The sequence below is a fragment of the Marmota flaviventris genome, chromosome 1 (genome assembly GCF_047511675.1).
Source record: "Marmota flaviventris isolate mMarFla1 chromosome 1, mMarFla1.hap1, whole genome shotgun sequence".
Taxonomy (NCBI): Eukaryota; Metazoa; Chordata; class Mammalia; order Rodentia; family Sciuridae; genus Marmota; species Marmota flaviventris.
The window spans coordinates 49,342,761-49,361,212 of NC_092498.1; the positions used below are offsets into that span (position 1 = coordinate 49,342,761).

At 34.6% G+C, this 18,452-nt stretch overlaps 1 protein-coding gene across 3 annotated transcripts in view; it reads right to left on the bottom strand.

The window, feature by feature from the left end:
• Positions 1 to 18,452, bottom strand: part of Cadps2 (calcium dependent secretion activator 2) — a 527,786-nt gene that overhangs the window by 56,829 nt on the left and 452,505 nt on the right. For all 3 annotated transcript variants that reach the window (XM_071612817.1, XM_071612816.1, XM_071612815.1), the window contains 3 exons: positions 7,056 to 7,197; positions 2,016 to 2,171; positions 447 to 594 (listed from right to left, as the gene is read on the bottom strand). In XM_071612817.1, coding sequence (XP_071468918.1) covers positions 447 to 594; positions 2,016 to 2,171; positions 7,056 to 7,197 — 446 coding nt within the window. The remainder of the gene's footprint in view (positions 1 to 446; positions 595 to 2,015; positions 2,172 to 7,055; positions 7,198 to 18,452) is intronic.

Sequence of the window (18,452 nt, forward strand, 5' to 3'; positions counted from 1 at the left end):
AAACAAATCATGGCGTAAGATGAAATTGTATTTGTGAATTAAAAACCAAACAAATTATAAATCAAACTAAAATAAATAGAACATATGTGGATAAGAACTAGGCCTACTTTTTTAGTGGATTTCTACTTGATCTTTAAAAAATGAAAACTTGTGTAAATAAAGTGTTTCATATGCTATTTTTTGTGGCTTGCTTGTATGGATGCAAACTCTGGATAGTCTACATTTGTTTAAACAAAGCAGGTAGCTTTTTAGCTCTCTCATTTGCTTGTAAAAAGCAAGGTTTATGTAAATACAAAACACCTAAAACTGCATACCTGAAATCCAATGGCCACTTGTAAAATTTTAGGCAACATTTATATAAAGCAGGAGGAGGTGACCTGAGCCAAGGACCCTCCTGCCAGGACTCCCTGTGCTGCAGTCTCACGTGAATCACACACTCTGCTTACCTCTTGTCCTCCATCCAGGGCACAGAGTTTGGTGCTTTGTTTTTTGGCATCGACTAATACATTGAACATTGTGCACACAGAGGCTGGAATGCGCAAGTCGGTTGTTTTGCTTGCCTTTTGTAGCTTGAGTTCAAATGCAGTTCTTGTTCTAGTTATTAAAACATGAATTCAGAGTAAGAAATTCTGACATATGTCCGACCTAGTTTGTTAATGTGAAATCAACACTATAAGATGATAATTTAAAACATGCAAATAAAGAGGGAGCCGTGTAACAGAGCTTGGGACCTGGTGGAGGAGGTGGGATGTGCTTTTCAGGTGTCTCAAATAAAAGGTCAGACAGCAATGTTACATGTAAGAACAACCTTTTAAAATGTGCTTTACCAAGTGGTATTTGGCTGTCAACTTTACGGGGTCAATATTGCTACTCAAATGAAGCTCTTTGTTATATCTAATGTATCCCACTTAATGGAAAAAAAACTCATACATTCACTTAACTGCCTGAATTAAATTCCAAGTAGAAAAATCATTTACTTCTCTGCCTTCAAGTATAATAAATCCTCTATGTGAGGGCTCACCAAATTAAAAAATGTGCAAGTCTGGACTATAAGATGTACAACAGAGAACACATAATTCTTTTATGTCACTTAAATTCTTTTTTAAACACTTGAAGTTGCAGGTGGGTTTGGGGAATAAACTGAATAATAGAAAATTTTGATTTTGCTAAAGTATCCAAAGACTATCTACAGATTTGAGGCATCAGAATCACAGATAATTTAAAAATATGAAATAATTTAATCGATGGCATTTCCTTAATTTAATCCATAGCCATTAAACAAGACAAGATTTTTTCTTGATTTAATGAATTCAGGAATATTTAATTGCTCCAACCAGTGTTTGACTGTTATTCCAATATGCTGCCCTACAGCATTCTTGAACATATCTTGAACATATCCTAAACAACGGCAATGGAAAAAATAATATTCACCCAATTAGAATGCAATGCTGATTTTGCAGAAACTTCTAAAAAAATGAAAGCAAATTTGGAAGAATCCAAAGTCCAATGACTTATTTCTGGTTAAATGCTAAAGAATGTAAGCAGATACATGACATTCATCTGGTGTGGTCAGAGAATACCCGAAAACATTGAGCAATCCCAGAAAAAATGATGGTGCTGATCATGGTTTAAGTTTGCCATGCCATTTCACAGTACACAGACACAGTACATAATGCATTAAGAACTCAACAGACCTTTTCCATATGTTTTACAAGATATTACCTTGGGAATTAATTTAAAGTACAGTATTCCCAGAGAGATAATAAGAATAACAAAAATGATTCATGTGTTATGGGTGCTACTGATTAGGACAATGGATGGGAGACCTGAAAAAAAAAAAAAAAGCGTCAGGTCAATTTAGTCAATTACATGGGTTTCCAGAATTTAGGTCAGGGAAACTAAGGCCCATGAAATTTTGGAAATAGCAGTATATGTTGAATTCTTTCATATGACAATCATATAACAGGTACTTGGGTGCTAGCACATTAAGCAGCAACTTGAAAATACATGTCTACCTTTTGACACAGGCCTCTATCATATCACTGGCCATTAGTTTAAGTCTTTGCTCTAAATGGTGGGCAAATTCTTGTTCTGGCCAGTGTAGATCAAAGACAAACATTTGCAGTGCATCAAGTTTCCAAAAAAGGTCTTCTGATGTTGCTGAGCCATTGCTAGAAAAAAAAAAAAAAAAAAAAAAGGGAGAAATGAAGAACATCCATGCACTTCCAACATTAACTATGTGGACCAACAATTTGTTGTTTTCCATTCTGTATCTATTGCTGTTAGCAAAAAAGTACCACATAAAATATCCAGTGACCCTATATTTCTTTGTCCAGCCTTCTAATTCTTCCTAATTTTTAATAAGGAGAATAAACTATAAATAAATACAGTAGGAAGATTAAAAAAAAGGATAGGAGGATAAGGATAGCTAACTAGGGAAAGGAAATAAATTGTGTATATATAAGAACAACATTTTTAAGATTCTTTACCAATCTGTAGGATAAATACACAAAATTTTTTTTTTCCTAGAAATTCTAAAAAGTATATTTTATGCAAGAAATTCATATGACAGCATCTTTGGCTTTATTCTTTAGTCCTGCACATGTGCCTATCTTATGATGGCTTCTGTCTATAGGTGTATAGCACACACCTTAGACTATCTCTCCATTACAGGTAGAAATGAAACAGGTACTGAAAATAAAATGACAGGCCAGGTAAGGAAGCAAACCTTTATTTTCATTTTGAAGTGCTTTGTGACAATTTTAGCTCATAATTAGAATCTACCTTAGTCAACGTGGTTTAACAGAGAAAAGACATTCAGGGTGCTCTGAAGTCAGAGCAGATTCATGCATTTCAAGTCCTTATGTCCAACTGTGGAGCCAAAATATGTTCTACATTCACTACTATGGTAAAATTATTCTAAGGGACTGTATTTTCACACCACTCATGAAGGTAATTTTAGAGGAGTTCATATAATATTTGGGCAAATGATAATGCTGGCACTTTCCATTATGTAAGTATATAGGTTAATAGGGAGAGAGATGTTTTGGAAGTAAAATACTCCTACATTAAAACATAATGAAACTGAACTGTAAAGAGAACAAAGAGAAACAAAAAAGCTGCTGATTCATTTGTCCTTAGCTTTCTAACCGTTGCTTCACAGATACTAAACTAAAATTTATATTTTCACTTTGCAAAAGAAAACAGAAGAAATAAACTCATTTATTATAAGGGCACAGTGGAAAACTTTTATGAAAAATAAAGCGATTTTAAATAATCATATTATTTTGCTAAACATATCTTAATTAGCGAGTTTAGAGAAATCACCTCTTGCTCTAGCTAATTAAAAGCTATGTTTCTGCCCTGTACCCTGGCAGTGTCTCAGCTCCATTGCTTTCCCCCTCCCATGCTGATGGCAATTTCTGTGATCTCCTGGTCCAGCCAAGCTGTCCTCAGAGTTAAGTTCTCAAGGGACTAATCATAGCAAAACAGTGCACAGAACTTTACTCACCTAAAGTCTCCTCACCTGAATATGGACCAAGTGGACCATTAAATAAAAGAACCAGATAATACATGACGATGCTGGTGTGCAAAATGTTTGAATTAGACCTGACGTTTACTTTTCCTTTTAGCGTATGCACAATAAATATAAGGGAAAAAAGCAAAATACCTATGTGTCTATAGTGTACAGTTTGGTAGATTAAAGGAGCTCTGTTTTAATTGGATATAATCAGTGAAGCAACAAATCTGCTTCTTATATTTTCTTACTTTGGAGAAATGAAACTTGAAATATGCATATTATTTGACAACATAAATCACCACCAAAGCAAAATCTTGAGCAGTAAAAGCAGATTGCTATTAAAAATTTCTTCATGACAATTAAATCTTTGAAGAAAATATGGATATTTTTCTTCTGTTTATGCTTTGGCAAGATTTTGGACAATGTGCTTAATTGGGAATGTAATTAAGATAACAAGTGTTTGTTATAATTAAATAGATAGATGAAGAAATGCAAATAGGCTTTCTCTGGAGTTGGTACCTGTAACCTGCAATTTATTCAGAGCTTTTCTTTTTAAATTGTTTCTAATCAGTGACCTATTCGTAAAGGTATTATTAACAGATTAAATAATTCAAATATGAATAATGGACTCCAAGAGCTCTCCTAAATATGCCTGCAGGAAATTTACCTTACTGGTATTCATTTCTAAAGCAAAAACACTGAAAATGAAGATTTTATATATAAAAAGATGTGGAAGAACATCAATTTTTTTTTTCTTTAAAGGAGCTCCTCAGCATGAGTCATGTGCTACTAGGTAGGTCTGTCTCTTCAAACCCATATTTGCTTTTGTTTCTTTATTTATTTTTGTGGTGTTGGAGAGCAAACCCTGGGCCTTGCACGTGTTAGGTTGGCTCTACCACTGAACTACATGTACTCCAGACTGGGGATGAAGATTTTATAAAATATAAAAAAGATAAATAAATGCTTATTTATTATATAAATTTATACATTATATAAATATGTATATAAATTTATCTAAATCAGGAGTTATATCTTTAATATTTTACATGAAATGGAAATATTTCTTCTTATTTTAACTTTTACAATAAAACAACAAAAAGCCAACTGCAATGACATCATAACATTATGAGAATTCTGGACATCATAACAAAGAACCTAACGTTGATAATCTTGGTAGGTAAAAACAATAGTGATTGATTTGTAGGACATATTTTTTAAAATTTGCCTAGAACATGGAGAGAAAAAGTATTTATAAAGCCTCAATTTGTCATAATTCCTCTCCTGAGATTCTTAGCATTTTAAAACGGGGTCTTTATTAATAAGGGATTCATGGTTCACATAAACCTCAAAGCTAAAAAAAAAAAAAATGGCAATAAGAAAAAAACTAAATTTTATAGATTACCCTCCACAATAGTGTTCTTGGTCAAAATCAAGGTGTGAAATTGATGAAGAATGAGGAAGAAGAATTAAATGATACAACAGCATAAAGAAGTACCAAAACTCATACACTTAGAAAGGTTCATTACACTTTGCAGTTAATTCCTGAGCGCACACGCACACACACTGCTCTACATACTACAATGGCCCAAAGCATTTGCCTATAAGAGAAAGATTCACATGTAAAATAATATCCTGGCAATACAAGTCCAGTGGTGATGTTTAACTTGGAGAAATATTGCCAAGTTGTTTTGCAAGCTGTTCTCTTTCTTGGTCTTTCCCTGTGTTTTCTTGTCTGTGTTTACTAGTATGGGTATAGAGTTGACAGTTGGTGGTGGGATAGAGAGAAAGCTAATAACTTTTTAAACAATCTGTTTTCTGAAAGCAGAAAAATATTGAATAAAAATTAGGGCTTTGTAATCAAGCAAACTGACTTCAAATTTTGCCTGTCATTTGCTTATGTGAGACATTGGGCAAGTTTTCTTTCTTAATGTCTTTGTGACTAGAGTTTCTTAACTGTAAAATGGAGATAATGGCACTTACCTTATAGAGTTGTAGGTAAAGAACATGGCACTGTCCCATGAACACAGTAAGCTCTCGATAAATGGAAATTATTTTTCTTCTTCTAATATTTATTCTTTCTGACTTCATGTGATATCTTGGGCAAAAGATGTTACTGCCTACTTGAGATTTTTATATTTGTGAACTAGTTACTTAATTCATTTGCTTGCTGTAAGGCTCATAGTTTTTAAACCTTTACAGTTATAACTGAAAATGAGAAGGACTGGTGATAGTTATAATAATAATATGTAGTAGTAGTAATAATTATTTACTAGGTACTTAGGATGTGCCAATTATAATCATCATTTATTGAAAGCCTAGGACATGCAGGAATTTCCCTACAGTTTTTTTTTCCAATCTCTACAAAAATATCTTTGAATTAGGTGCCATAACCATTTTAGAGTTGAGAAAGTGAGGCTAAGAAAGATTTATGATTAAGAACCTAAGATCTAAATTCAGACCTGATCAATTTCAAAGCCAGTAACTTTACTTTAATGACTCTTAGTTACTGAATTGCAACAGGTAGGCTTATCACCATGTGGAAATAAAAATATGGCTTTTTAATGGTATAAAGAATTTTAAAATAACAATGTGTGCCAACTAATACATTAAAGGAACAAAAGGAGAACTTCCCACTGCTTGGAAATAAAGGAATTCCCTGCAAGGTGCAATAATGTTATTTTAACATTCAGACTAAGATAAACAGAAAAGATTATATTATTTTTTTAAATATTTTTTAGTTGTAGATAAACACAATAACTTTTTATTTATTTGTGTTTATGTGGTGCTGAGAATTGAACCCAATGTCTCACACATGCTAGGCAAGTGCTCTACCACAGAGCCACAACCCAAGACCAAAAATATATTCTTGAAAACATTTTTATAATGGCTTTCTACATGCACAAGATAAATATGTGGGCAATAAGAAAGCTAAACCTAAGTACCCTTAAAATATACTTATCACACTGTCTATACAAGGAGGATTTGGTTCTATCCCTAAAAACTTAGGGAAGAGTTGACAAAACTGGATCACAAAATGACCCCTGTTCTGTAGATCACATGTGAATTACATCAAACCAGTGTGGTTTTGCATTTTTCAACTTGCATCATTTATCATCGATATGCTAAGCTTAGCTCAATAGCTTAAAAGACTCAAACAAATAAAACCAAAACTATAGTATTCTTCAACTAACGATGATAAATGCCATGCAATCTAAACACATCTGCACAAACACAGCCCAGGCCATGCAGTAGCTAACACACACCACCAGGAAATAAGTGAGGGATACACACGTGGACTCATATAAAGAAGCCATCCACGAAGGAGTAGAAAGGCTAGGAATCTGTGGAAGATTAAGAGGCAGACTTGGAACTTTTGGAAGAGCTACATTGGGAAGACTGTTGGCGATATTCCTGTAAAGAAACAAACAACGTGGGAAGGGACCACCATAAGCAATAACTACACATGGCCATGTGTAAAGTCATAAGGTCAGGCTTGAGAGGCAGAGGCTCTGTGGACACTAGGTAAGATACCTACTTGACAGGCTGCCATGTCTCTTGCTCAAAACCTCTGTGAATTGATTGGGCGATGGAGGACTCCATGAGATCCACGTAGCGGACAACCAAGGGCACAAAGATCTCTTGCAAGTGTTTGTGAAATTTTCCATTACATAAAAGTGCTGAAATAGCCAAACAGAAACAGTGCTTTTCAGAGGAAGAGTATTAGCCATTTGGAAAAATAGGGATAAAACAAGAGTCTGATCCAGGAGAACTGATAGATAACATAGAAATAATAATTTCTCTCTCAATATTGAATATCATATCATGGAAATTGACCCAAAAGTATTCTTAGCCTTTCATACATGGCTGTCAAAACAAAAAAACAGATTACAGTTCTATAAAAATGTCCCTGGCAGGTGGTATGTTTGTACTTTCTAAGAGTTTTAACACATAGGCACATGACCGCTTACTGGATATTCCAGGGCGCTGCTGGCTCCCCAGAAGGTCCTGACACGTGTAAGTGCAGCAATTAAGCAGAGGGAATCCGTGTGCTAGGCTGCATATCACAGAAGTGCTAAATCTGTCCAATTCTTTGAAGCCAATTTCATTATTTCTAAGAGCTACACTTGCTTCATTCACTAGGAAGGTGACTGTGGCCTGTGAGTTATCTATTCTGATCCATGAACTTTTTAATGATTTGTGGATTTTCATTTTTATTCATCCAATTTTGCACATATGTATTTTTTTAAACAATGAAGTTTTGGCAGTGCTAAGCATTGAACTCAGGTCCTCTCCCATTCTAGGCAAGAGTTATCTTTTTTTAAAAAAATTTTTGGGGTGCATTATAATTATACATGATGCAGAGATTCATATTCATACATGCACACAATATAACAAATAATTTGATTAATTTCATTTCCCAGTACCTCCTCTTTCCCTACACATCTGGATTTAAAAACAGCACATCAGACACACTGTTTTCAAATTTTCATTAGCCTTTAATGAACTGAAGTTTGGGACTTTCTACATAAAGCAAAAGGAGAAGTCTTAAGATTTTTGCTTTGAAGACTACTGGACCAAAGTGCACCCACCTCCTTCAGGAGATGGATTCTTTCTATGCATAGGATACAATTTCATTGAAACTTAGGCCAGTATGAGACTAAGTTACACCTGGGAAGAGTGGAGGTTCTGTAGGAAAATATTAAGTAATGCTAAATAACAGGAAAAAAAGAATTTGTTATTTTTTTTGGTCAGTAGTGCTAGAGATTGCAAATATTTCTCAAAGTGAAAATATGCTCATTTAAAAAAATATACCCCATGGGCAGGAAAGATATTTTTGAAGAGAGAACATTTTTCATTGAACTTAAGTAATAGAAGAGTTTCCATGAACAATTTGGAGGAGAGATTTCCAAGAGGAGGAAAAAGCTAGCACAAAACTTTAGGGAGGAATAAGCCAGTATTCTTCTAGAAGGATGAGTAAGGGAGGGGGAGAGTGTTCATAGAAGTATCTAGATCCTATGGCTTGGTGAGGAGTTTGGGCTTTATTGAGTGCAATGGGAAGATTTATATTGCTATTATTAAGCAGAGAAGTGGCATGATATATCCTCTCTGGCTGCTGTGTGGAAAATGAAGTTACATGCCCAAGACTAGGGCAGAGAAGCTTAAATTCTTTACTGCAATAGACAAGATATAGGGTGATGGTGCCTCTGATGAGGTGGCTAGAGGTGGAAGAGGGGAAAATGTTTCTCAGCAGCCTCATTCACTTTTAGGAATTCCGATAGCTACACATACTGATAGTTACTAAATTTAATTACTAGCAACCTCAATAGTCCTGTCTTATAAAATATTTGACCAATTATGTATGTTTCCCACAGTATCTTCTTTAGGGCAAAACTATACTAAAAGCCTACTATTTTAAAACTTTGGAAAAGTACATGACATTTACCACCATGCCATGCATATGAAAATGACTGCAATGTATTTATGTGATTCTGAAATTTGTCAGAGACTGCACAACTACAGACAAGTGAAAGCAGTATTGGAAATAATTCTAAATCCAGAGGATGTGCAATACAAATTTTTTCTCTTTCTTTGATGGGTAAAACATCTCTTCTGTTTCATCTAGATGTTAAAAAATTTCCAGTTAAAGTGGGAATAATCATATTTAATGATAAATGTGTTATTTAGATGACTAATGCTGTTTTAATGATGTTTCCACACTGAAAAGGGCTTTATTTATTCCTGGAGATTCAATCATAGAAATAGAAGGTACTTTATATCATGAAATTCACTTACTTTTACCAAATGCCACCTAAATGAGGATGGTAAACTGTAAGGATAAAAATCCTTATTCAAAATTTCTATATCCTTGTGATAGGCAAATTTAAAAATAGACAGAAATCTAATTTATTGAATATTTACTTAAACCTTTTTTCTCTCTCCTCTTCCTTAGCATTTTTGGGCTGCCAAGCACAGTGTTAAGATGTACTGTGAATTCTCTCATTTAATTATCACAAAAACTCTCCGAGGAAAAAAATATTACTTAAAAAATTTTATCAATAAAAAACTGAGGCATGGAGAGTTTAGGATACCTTCTTAAGGTTATTTAGTCACTGGCCAGTAGAAAAAGGATTTGATATGAAAGCCCCATGTTAAACTCTAGAGATTCTAATACAATCATTACTTTACTTAGGTTACCCTAAACTATTATTTGTCTGTCTATTGGCCTAAGATCAGCACATCAAGATGCCTTAAAATATCTTTTAAGACCTAGAAGTATAGTAAATTATTTTAGGTAATAAAAAATCTTGCAAATGACAAATACATGACACTGTATCTTAGATGCATTAAATATTTTCAGGATTAGAATTCTGAAAAAAATTCAGATACAACAGAAAAAAGAAGTTGATAAAACTATTGCATTCAATGATTGGAAAAAATAAGTTAACACTGTGGAAATACTCAATGTGCTGATAATACAATCTTCACAAAAAGCTGGGAAGTTTTATGTTGGCACACTGCAAGACTATATACTTAAGCCTTGACTTACAATTACTAAAAAAAAAAAAAAAAAAAAAAAAAAAAGAACCTTTGGCTCTCCATCTTGATAGGTATTGTCATTATTTTTAACTACACCAAGACCAAAGCCCATGTTTACGTAACAAATTATTATATTGACAAATGAGCATTGCTTCTCATGAATTCAAAAGCTACTATATTACACCTTTAAGAAGTTTGGTGGATTGGTAGTGAAATTATATTTTTTTCTTAAAATGAATAAGTATATAAAAAGAATTAAACTCCACGTTGTTTTCAGATGTTACAGTGGTTCTAAGACTAATCAGGAGTTGACTCGAAGGTATTTCCAGCAAGAGTGCTTTTTTGATACATTTGGATAAATACTGGATTCACTGTCTTATTAAAAAAAAAATCAACTTCTCTTCTTCTATTCCCATCCTCAGAGTAAAAATAAAGATTTTCTACCTGAGCAGTATAGAAGAACATGGAGGTTGGTACCACAAGCCTTTCCCTTGTGTCCTATATTCAATTAGCAATCAAGACCTGAGCATCTTGTGCCTTCATATCTCCACCATGTCCTCTCCCTCTCTTTGTCACCACCACTACTGCACTACTCTAGTCCTCTTGTCTCCTGTTTTGACTCATGCAATGATCTTCTAACTGGACTTTGGGCTTCAAACTTTTCCTCTACCAATCCATCTTCTCAAAATCTCAAGCAGAGGGTTTTGCTAAAATATAAAACTGATAATGCCACTTGTAAAGACTATAACCATTCAGTGGGTCACCATAATGGGCTCCAAGAGCCTTGACATGGTAGGAAAGCGCTCCAAGATCTATCTTAGGATTTCCTCTCTCACTCATTTCTGTTGCCTGACTCCCCTACTTCCTGTGGTACAGAAATAAAAATATTCATGATTCAGTTCAAATCCTTAAATCCTCTCAGAAATGCTTCAATCTGCCATCCCCCCTGCCCAGTTACTGGTTTCCTTCATTTATTTCCTACCCTGCACAGGCTTCCACTATAGTCCTTGTTATTCAAGTGGCTTCTGTATTTGTTGACATCTGTCTTTCCTCCTAGAGGATACAAGGTCCTTGAGGCAGGGATCCTGTCTATATTCTCAGAACCTAGCCAAGCCCCTGGCTCAGAGCAAGTGTTTAAATGATTGTTGGGTGAATGACTATTTGAGTACAACATGAAGCTAACTCTAACTCAGAAGATTGTATTAAATGGCAACTGTAGAACCTACTGAGATCTGAATAGGCCCTTATATTTAACAAAAATACACTGAGTAATACTGTTGTGAGAAATTCTATGATTTCTCAGACTGCTAAAAATTCTATTGGATACAAAGATTGCTTATTTTAGGTCTCTTAATGAATGTGGCAAAAGGAGGTTCTCTGGTCACTCATGTACTGTCAATGACAATGTTTATTTAGAATATGGAGAAAATGGAGATTATTTCTTATGAACTACAACTAATATTTAATTCTGGTCAAAAGTCGGCTCATATTTCAGCTGAGAGTCCCTTTTTACTTTTTAACAAATTAACTCACGAATCCACATTTGAAAGTTTTAGAAAGTTGACAGCATTATTTCTTTGATAATCAGAGAGAAAGAAAGGAGTAGACAGAGAGATGGAGAGAGAAAGGAAAGAGGGGAGGGGTAAGGGGGAAATAAATGAAAAATACACATGGGTGGGGGAAAGAAAGGAAAGAGACCATTTGGCTTCAAAAGGCAAGGCTACAGAAACACACACTGTGCTATGCCTGTCTGTGTAAATGCATGCTCTTTTTCTTAGCTGCCCATATGTCAGTTTGCACCCTACTCCTACCAGACACTGACAAAAAACCCTCTTAATATGTAGCCTGAGGCACCAGAATGAGTGCTTCCATCTTCTCCAGCTGGTTTAATAACGATGGGTTAGGATTTGGGACTGTCACTTTTCTAAATTAAGCCTTTAAAGGCCCCCATTGCAATAATGCATTGGAAGAGGCAAATTCCCAGTGTGGCCTCATCCAAGAACACTTCTGACACTATACCTGACGTGTGGGAGTAAAATTGCTCTGGAGCCTCAAAATGTAGTTACAATATAGGTGGAAGATCAGCACCTACTTTGCTAATCAAAATAACCATTTCTTTCTCCCCAAAGATTCTGCGTTTCCAATACCTCGTCAGAAAATAATGAAGCATCAGTGACATCAGACCTTATGATACAATTAAAAATAACAGAAAGAAAAGGCTTAAATAAAGCTAAATTTTGGATGCAGATGGGCCCAATTATTTTGGACAGTACCAATAATTAAGAAATCAGTGTTGATTATTTAGATTTACAAAAGTACTTGTCATGGGTTTTTAATAGTGAGGTTTTTAATTATGATCTAATTAATAACTATTACTTAAGACAATAATCACTGGTTAAAATGAATAATCAAAAGAATTCATGCATTCTTTTAAGGGTAAAAGTACACTACTGACTTTTGAACCCATACAACCCAGTTTTATGTTACTCTTCCCTTTTCCAATTAGTTAGCATTTGTGGATTACTAGTAAGAATGGCTTTTTCCTCCTAGAATTCTAATTAGATATTTTAGAAGGAAATGAGTAATTCATGACCAGCAAAACAGAACAAATAAAAACAAACAATAAAATCAATTGACTTTGCTATCAATAAGGATTATTCAAAGGATTATGAATTGTATCAACCCCGAGCAAGGCAAGTACAGAGTGTAAGTTACTCAGTTCCCTTCCACATTGGAAAAATGCATATAATGAAGACAGATACCTGTCATAGGAAATATAAATATGGGTTTCAGGAGAAAGGAGAACAGTAGTTAGAAAAGCAGTATGAAAAAGGAAACACTCATAAAACCAAACAAAACCCCCTGAGATCCAGAAATAGCACCTAGCCAAGAATCTGGCACATTAAATAGGCACTCAATAAATGTGTGTTTGTTGCATATATCAATAAAAATCCACCTCATAAGGAAACTGAAAGCAACACATTAATTTTAAGCAGAATAGAAAACACATGGGATTTTATATTTCCTTTAATGAAAAATTTGATAGGTAATTTTATATAGTTTAGTACCATTTAATGTATACTTTAACTACCAGAGTAACCTCCTAAAATCTCATCCAGCTGTCCTTTTTCCTTTAGGGGCCTTGTTTAAAATGCATAGATTAATATATATATATATATATATATATATATATATATATATATATATATATATATACACACATACATACACACCCACACACACACACACATATATATATATATATACATATATGAATATCTAGGGAGAATAAATGATAAGGGATGAGAGAGCAGATAGTATAGTTTCTTATAAAAACTATACTATGATAAATTCAAATGCAACAAATCCATGCTTAAAACTCTGATGAAAAACTTCATAGGATGCTATACACATTGACTTACACACTACATGTACGATCAAATGCACTATAGTTAGGGGCATGTTTGTATCTTCCATAGATTTTATGACTTGCAAGGGCAGACAATTTCTTATTTACCCATGTGTCTGCAAGGTGCCTGGGATTTGTAAATTGTTGGCATTCAGCACCTGTTTCTTATGGGATTGATTTAGGAAGAAGTCAATATAAATTTTAACCAATGTTTAGGGTGAAGATAAAGAAATCTCATAGTATAGAAGTTCTCATATTGCCTTTTATAATATTATTTAATTTTAAAGCTGGATGCAAAAATCAGTAATTTCACTACATCTATACATTGTCTTCTGATCTTTGGGGTTATGCCCTACAATACCTAACTCCTTTAATGGGAACAACTGAGCACAGTTGTATAAAATATCAACAGCTCTCAAGTGTGGGGTTCTTGATGCCCATGGTCTTCAGAAGTTGTAAATGTACTGTGAAAGACACAGAGGCATTTTAGTGATTATTATCTTTCAGCCACTAAACCCAAAGAAAATTAAAAAAGCAGATTTAAATTGAATCAAATGTCTATAAGTAGTAAAGAAATGAGAGTTGTATTATGGAATTCAATTGAGGAGAAAAGGCTAGTGCTTTGTGGCTTTTCTGTCTTATTCTGATCGGTAAAACAAATTCAAATGTACAATTTTGAATTCAATCACGTTTGATGATGAAAGTTAAATACATTTTCACATTTTGCTGGTCATGCCATGATTTGTAAAAGTTCCTATCTATAACATTCTGCTGGTGCGCAGTCTCGCCATTATCTGAAAGCTACGCCTTTCTGCACTGTCCCCAGTATATGTATACACAAAGGTATCTATAAACACCCATCCGTGAGTTTCTGATGCACAGCTCATTTAAGCACTGGAGGTGGGATAACGTGTAGGTGTCAGCCCTCCATATTTCAAAGCTTGAAGATTAACCTAATATACAATACGGTGACCTAACAGTTCTTCATTTGAAAGAAATCTGAAAAATAATCTCTGATACAGCCTAAGTGTGAGAATAACCCAGCGGGATTTCCACCTCTTCATTTCTTAATGAGTTTTTTGATAATGAGAGGTGACTTTGCCAGTCACTCTGGGCTCTATTATGGCTAATTTGACTCCACTTCACTCTCCTTGTTAATTATTAACACTAGCCTTTTTATCCTCATGAGACCACATTCCAATTTTTTCCTTTTTAGATTTTTATAAGCCCATCTTTATGAAGGTGAAAGTCTTGGAGAACAGGTTTTCACTTAGTGTAGAGCCTGAACATTTATTATTCGTTTAGGCAGAGACGCTGTGACATTGATTATATACGCACGGGTGTTCTTCGGGATGGCTTTAATGTGCTAGCAATGTGAAAAGGCTGTTAATTAAAGAAGAAGCACTGTGGTATTTTTCACTTGGGAATCAGTTCCCAATAGAATGGTCATTTGCCACTTGCTAGCATATCCACAGATTAAAAGGTGACTAGCTCCAAGGGTTTGCCTTTCAGTCGTGCTGAAAGAAATCATTTGTGCCATTTGCAGATGGCTTTCATTTGTCAGAAGCGGTCACTTGCCATTTCTATTCTCAGGACAATTGTGGAAAAATAGCATGCCAGGGTAGACTCTATTTGTGCTCGCTTTCTAGCCGTTTAGTATAATTTAACTATCATGCTAATTGCTTCATTATGAAAACATTTATTTTTCCTTGATTTTAATACACCTCTCTTTCAAAATTGTTTCCTTACCATTTAAAGTGATTGCCCATCTAATTATCTCTTTAGCTGGCGGGGAGTGGGTAGGACCAAAGGAAGCAGGGTGGAAGGCAAGCTGGAGCTTGGTGAGTTCTGGCCAGAAACAAGGGAGCCTGAGTTTGTTTTCATCATCGGTCTTGCTTTGGGAATCAGTGAGTGAGGCTGTGAGGGGTGGGAGGTTGGGGACAGTTGCTAAAAGTGTGGTGCAGCTGGCACTCTTCCCTTGAGGAAAACCATCCTTCATCTCCAAGGGTTCTTAGAGCTACGACTTTCCCTAATCACCACTAACTGTAAGGAAAGACACACGCCCCACATGTAATGTTTTTTTTTTTTTTTTTTTCCTTTTTAAAATAGTAAACCAAATTTGAGGGCTTGAGTTCCTCTCCCTCCTAATTGGTTCAATCTTGTCACTGATGTTGCCTAACATGTATGCTGAGGCAGTGCATACCTTTATCTGATCCTTTCGGCACTCTTTAACTCTATGCCCTATAAATATTTCCTGAGTTAAAAATATAAGTTCACAAAGAATTTCCTGTTCCTTAGAAATGCTCTATCATTTTATAAATGTCCCTAGAATCTGCTTTTGTTACTGTGGGATGAAACTGAGCTAGAGGCCAAGTGATCAGACTCCAATCTATGTCCTCAATTCCCTGTTGGCCAACCCTGCCCAGGCTCAGGGCCACTTAGAAACTTAAGTTTCCTCAGTTGAAAAATGAAGAGGCTTAAGATCTCCTCCACACCCTAAATTAAAACGTCTATTTTAAAATATCAAAGCATAAAGATTTTAATAAAAGAAAAATGGTAAATAACCTGTGGCAGCATCTGAATTATTCATTTAAAAAATCCTCAGGTGCAAAGTTTTCAAGCAACAAATAAAGCACAAATTCTAATTAATATCTCCATTAATTTAAGGGGTCTTAGTAATTTTAAATTTTGGAAAAGCAAACATAAGACTAATTATTTAATACTATAATAACATTAATTGCTAATTATTTATTAATAATAAGTCACAATCATTTAAGATCTATATATAATTAGCAGCATACCTTGCTTGAGACTCTCTCTCTCTCTCTCTCTCTCTCTCTCTCTCTCTCTCTGAGGCTTACATCTATGTAACTAAACACTGTTATTCAGCAAATTATCTCCCTTTCCAAGACTGGACATTCAAATCTCAATCTCTCTCTCTCTAGTACCCCTGGCTAGTTTAAGCTATATTTAAGCAGGATTTGGACTATAACTTTAATTAGGTCGATATGGCAAAAATTGTGATACCCTGGCTTTCATGCAAAGATCTATTCTCAAGGCACATGGTGGGGGAGGGGGTGTGTGGCTAAAAAAAAAAAAAAATAGACACTCAGTGTTTTCCCATAGATTTCTAAAAGGATGATTTGGAGATAGCCGAGGTTGACACTGAATATTTGAACTCAATCTCCATCTGAGTATTAAGGAATATAAAAAAAAATATAGTTATTAACCATATTCTTCATTTCATCAAGGGTGATAGTAACAGCTAGAAAAATTATGTTTACCAACTACTGAGATAGTGCTTAGTGATCTTGGTTTTGGAAAGGAACTTGTGAGTTTGGGATAAAAGTTACTGCATCCTATTTCAATTCCCCAGATCACACTGTGTTCCCAGTATCAAAAGGAAATTATGGCACTGGGGAACATTTCTATTTATCTCACTACACGGAGGAGCTGTTTTCTTCAGAAATAATTGATGTTTTTAAAAATCTGTTAATCACTACAAAATCAAAGCCAAGATCTAGCCTTCTCCTTCCAAATGGACAGGTCTCAAAAGAGAGCAGTAATAAATGTGTCTTATTCTGAATGAGAATTATACAACATAATAGCACAGAATGAAACTTTACACATTCAGTAGTTAATGATGTGGAAATGTTTAAAACAGGAGCAGAAAAAAGAAGCTCTTATGAGGGCTGGGGTTGTGGCTCAGTGATAGAGCACTTGCCTAGCATGCATAAGGCACTGGGCTCCATCACCAGCACCACATTAAAAAAAAAAAAAAAAAAAAAAAACTTAATAAACAAAATAAAGGTATGTGTCCATCTGCAACTTAAAATATTTTTTTAAAAGAAGCTCTTGTAAATGAACTATTTTTAAAACTAGCAGAAAATTAAAATTTTGTGGTTCAGTATTGCTATCTCCTAAAATTTGTACTTATAATACAAGAATTCTTCTTAAAAATACACAAAAAGTTAATACATTGGAGCTCTAGTAGTGAATCCCCAAGAAAATTTCTAAGAAATCTACAAAAAGTTTTGCTTTCTCTATAAAACAAATTCTAATATTTTGAGTAAGTTAAATGATTCATCATCTTTACTAACTACCTAACTGTGAACATTAATAAATTCTCCTGTTTTAATAACCCCGTGTAAGATGACTAAAAGTCTCAAGACAAAATTTAGACCAAAAACTCATGATATCTACAATGTTTATTTAGCATCTATTATGTATGAATTATCATTTTATTTAATCCTCACCACCAATGACCCTGTAGATGCTGTCACTTTCCTTCTTTTACAAATGAAGAGCCTAAAGCTTAGAGAGGTTAAGCTATTGTCAAAGGTCAAGTAGTAAGTGGCAAAGAAATGTCAATCTGTTTGGCGCCAAAGCCCATGTTATTAATTACTATAACATGATGCCTCTCTTACCAGGATAAAGGTTCTTAACCTGGTCAAAGTCCTGGGATGTCCATGGGGAGTACACCATTATACACAATTTCACCTCTCAAAGGGACAAGCAACCAAAGAAAGGTAAGAAACACTGTATGAGGGTGAACAAAACCAATATATTTACATATATGTGTGTGTGTTTATTTATTTATTTAAAAGACAACTGTAAAAATATAGATTTAGGTTTAAAATATAGTAGTGACCTTTGGGGAAGAAAATAGCAAAAAATTTGGATTTTTAACACATATAAGAATGTAAAAGTATAAACGGTGTGATCCTGGGAGACCAAGAAAAGATTTGGGTTAAAAAAAAGATGGGCAGAAGAACTGCCCCTTTCAATGGAGTGTGGGTGGTTCAGGTGACCTGGTGAGCACTGTGCTCTTCATAGTGCCAAGTTCTAAAGCTACACTACTGATAAAGGGAGTGAGGTCTATCCCAATGGTGATAAGAATGGTAGCCAACAAGAATTGGAATGGATAAGAAAACCTGATAAGTGAGGATGATTTACAAGGTATGGGACATGTGGGCTGGAGAAGAA